Genomic DNA, 3624 nt, shown 5'->3' on the forward strand with positions numbered 1-3624 from the left:
CCTCCCTACCTCGAGGCGCCCTGCCCCAAGGCGACCCCTTCCCCCTCCCCCGGCCTTGAGGTTCCCTACACCGAGGCCACCATTTCCCTCGACCTCGAGGCGCCCTGCCCCGAGGCCACCCCTTCCCCCTCCCCCGGCCTTGAGGTTCTATATTTCTTAATATTCTTGTTCAGTCAATTTACGTAAACTATATAAATTGAACTAAAATAATTAATATGGTTCAAGTTGATTCTCTACAAACTTTCTATACATGATTGATTTATATTCTTATTGAGGTTTTATTTCTTTTAAATAATTTCAAAAATGAAATTGGAAATTACGTTTCTCCATCCTCTATATTGTTATTCTTGGATTTAATTTCCGTCAGTTGTATACTAAAATCATTTTGGATGCCCATAAGGTAAAACCTCCTATGCAATACCTTGCAAACCACATAGAAGAGTAATAAAAACAATTCTACTTTTAACCTAAATGAAATGATTCATACTCAGAGCAATATCTAAGTTTGTTTTAGATACAAAAACTTCAAAAATATTCTTTCCAAAAAATAAATTATGTTTAATTAAACGACACCATATAAAAATTGAGATGAAAATAATGTTGTATATATAGCACGACATTTTGTCATACGATTTGAATTGACACTTCAATAAATGTTCGGAAAAGTTGTCATTTTTGTTGGTCCTTGTTCTTTAGGAAGTCAAATAATAATAATTTAAATATTAATCCAATTAAGATGCATTGACACCCATAGCTCCGCCCCTGCTAGTAGGCACTTTTAGCTAACTGCACACAAGAATAATACAGAACACAACAGAGAATGACTATGTTTATGTCTTCATCCAGTCCAATGTCCTCATCTTGTTAAAGATACCAACAACACACTTAGGTAGGACTTTTCATCATTTACAGTTCTACTCTCTATTTATTCTACAGTTCCAAGTGTATCAGCATTAATTCTCTCTGTGTTGCTCACTTTCTGCAGTCAGGCAAACTCTTGCAGCATGGAACACTATACCGGGTAAATGGAAGAAGACAGCAAGTGTGCGATCGACAGAGTTAATTTCTCTTATGCCAGCATTATACAGTAAATCTTGGCTAAATATCACAAAGTACCCCATCAACAATGCTTGCACAGTGTTTACCTACAACAAGCAGTATTCATATTATTCATTCATTAGACAGAAGTAATGATTTATTGACACGGGAACTGTGTTATAATAGGATCCAACTGCTTACCTTAAACACCCAATAAACTGTGTGGATGTCAAGCATATCTATACCATAAACAAAAATGCTGGAGCACATTAGAGCAAAAGAAAAATTCAGGCAAGTCATGTAGATTGCTCTCCTTTCCCTCGTATACGTGGATCCATACCAGATAATCCCAATGCTAAATGTTGAAGCTTCCAAAAGGTTGACAATAAGGCTGGACAGCGAGCAAGGAATGCTTTCCGAAGTTAGATATTCTTCAATAAAGAAGACAAAACAACCAGAGATAATCAACTATTGAATTTTAAAATGTAGGAAATGAAAGAGCTAGCAAGTGTCTTGTCATACTAGAAAAGGCTTCAGGAATCAGTGGTAAATTATTTAAGTTCACTCTTCATGAGCCATATCAAACTTCAAAAGAAGATATCTGAACAATGTGTAGCATCTTTTGAGTCTTACGGTGGATAAATTTCGAAGAGATATTTGGTAAAAAGGCCAAAAGAAGCACCCAAGGTACAGGCTGCATACATCAATAGTGAGAGCCTCAGCCTCTGCATAGACAGAAGATTTACGATATAAGAAGCGACTTCAATAACATTAATTCAGCAACTTGGAAGAAAATCTACAAGACACAGATCACGTACCACTCTCAATGGTGATGCAAAGTAAAGCCAGAGTAAACTTGCTACAGAAGAAAGGACTGTGAACAGCCCTCCCACTTCCCAGATGATCAAGTGCAAGAAGGATCCAAAAGTAAAGCTCAACATGGCACAGAAGAGATTAAGATAAACCTATATTTTCAACAAACTAATCAATCAAAGGAATAAAGCGGAATCCAATACTTAGAAGCAGAAACTAAAATACATCTTTTCCAGCTAACCAGGTTTTGCAAAGAAAGAAAAGATCAAAAACAAGACTCTGAAACCTGAAATTGCATGAAACAAATTAATCCTTCTGTTCAAATTTAAATGAAACAAATTCATTTTGGGAAGTTCGAAAGCACGTGGAAATCGTTTCATTTTAACTATTTAAAAAAAAAAAAAAATCAGGCCTGAATAGGGAGCACGGTTTCAATACCAAAACTCTACTCCTGTTATCAGTTATCACTAACGGCATAATTAAGTAAAAAAAATAAGGAAACACTTGTAAAATATTCAGAAAAATCAAAATTCGTCATGAATCCTGAAGAATTAAGTAAAGCAAGTAAGATGTAAGATGTTTTGAAAAATCAGAATTCATCATAAATCCTGAATAATCAAGTAAAGCAATTAGAATGTAACCTTAATTTCTTTCTAGAACTACAAGAAACTGTAAAACAAATCGATTCCAAGTAAATCTCCTGATACAGCTATCAGTAACACGATAACGAAATAGAAAAATCTCGATTCCTCAATCCCGCGATTACAAGTTTTTCAAATAACAACATTTTAATCAACTAGAACAATAATTCTTACATTTGTGATCAAATAGAAAGAAAAAATGAAACAGTGAGAATAAATATACCGTCGTCAAGCTTGTGTAAGCGTACTCGGAAACTTCTCCAGTATTCATCAGGTCTTCTCTTGTCCAATTCCTGTTGAAGTAAGCTTTCACGGCGTTCATATCTGAGAACTTCAAGTTTTTTTAGTTTTTTTTTGCTTCAGAGAGAAAACGAAATCGGAAATTTGGTGAAGAAGCAAGAAAAACGTGAGCTGTGTTTATAGTTCGTTATATACACAAGAGTTTGTTACAAAAACATTACCCCTCGCCGTTGCTCTGTTTGGGAATATTTACGGCTATACCTTTCAGTTATTGGCTCAGTTTTGGGGATATCGCAGGGGTAATTTTGTCAAAAGAGAAAAAGGATATTCCATCCTTAAAAAAGTTTTAATTTATTTTGGATCAGATTTCTTTCCCTCCATTTTCCTCATGCACACATTTAAACACTTGCGAGTTATCTAATATATTTTTTAAAGGTCAAGATTAGATTAATTTAACAAACATCTTAGTTACGATTAAAATATTAAATTTGAAAATCACTTTTTAATTATAGTATGCAAATCAATCTCCCCATATTTTTTATACTCATTAATTTTAATTTGTAAAAATTTTAAGAATCAAGCATTGAGCTTTAGAATGTTGGTCTGACTTGTAACTAAGATTCATGGATTTAGGGGACTGGAATGGAATTACAGATACCAAATTGTGACGAGAGGGAGTTGCTCGAATGGTAAGCACCCTCACTTCCATCCCGAAGGTTGCGAGTTAGAATCTTAGCGTCAATGTCTATATGAGAATCATCATATATTTCTCCTTCTTCAACTTCATGTTCTTCAGCCATCGTAATTTCCTAGTTCTATGCTCACACTTCCTAAATTTCTTTGCGAAGTTCACAAAAAAAATCTAACCTCTTTGATTCATTTGCTAACTTAT

General features: G+C 34.7%; 2 protein-coding genes across 2 annotated transcripts in view; one reads left to right on the forward strand and one right to left on the reverse strand.

Moving 5' to 3' along the window:
• The window catches only part of LOC114074692 (riboflavin biosynthesis protein PYRR, chloroplastic-like), a 7099-nt gene extending 5854 nt beyond the window's left edge, over positions 1-1245 (forward strand). The window contains exon 3 of the mRNA XM_027912679.1: positions 986-1245. Coding sequence (XP_027768480.1) covers positions 986-1063 — 78 coding nt within the window. The 3' untranslated portion in view covers positions 1064-1245. The remainder of the gene's footprint in view (positions 1-985) is intronic.
• Positions 1206-2834, reverse strand: LOC107030366 (bax inhibitor 1-like). The gene is made up of 4 exons (XM_027912681.1): positions 2716-2834; positions 1857-2003; positions 1672-1763; positions 1206-1429 (listed from the first exon to the last, which is right to left on the reverse strand). Exons 1-4 carry the CDS (start codon positions 2812-2814, stop codon positions 1216-1218), a joined length of 552 nt encoding a protein of 183 aa, XP_027768482.1. The 5' UTR covers positions 2815-2834; the 3' UTR covers positions 1206-1215.
• Between the last annotated feature and the right edge of the window lie 790 nt (positions 2835-3624).

Source organism: Solanum pennellii, chromosome 1 (assembly GCF_001406875.1).
Source record: "Solanum pennellii chromosome 1, SPENNV200".
Classification (NCBI taxonomy): Eukaryota; Viridiplantae; Streptophyta; class Magnoliopsida; order Solanales; family Solanaceae; genus Solanum; species Solanum pennellii.

Coding starts and splice junctions, on each gene's coding strand:
- LOC107030366 (XM_027912681.1), bottom strand. CDS start 2,814: ATGAACGCCGTGAAAGCTTACTTCAACAGGAATTGGACAAGAGAAGAC. Junction 1,764..1,856: donor TTGCATCACCATTGAGAGTG/GTACGTGATCTG, acceptor CTGTCTATGCAG/AGGCTGAGGCTCTCACTATT. Junction 1,430..1,671: donor CTCTTCGAAATTTATCCACC/GTAAGACTCAAA, acceptor CTCGCTGTCCAG/CCTTATTGTCAACCTTTTGG.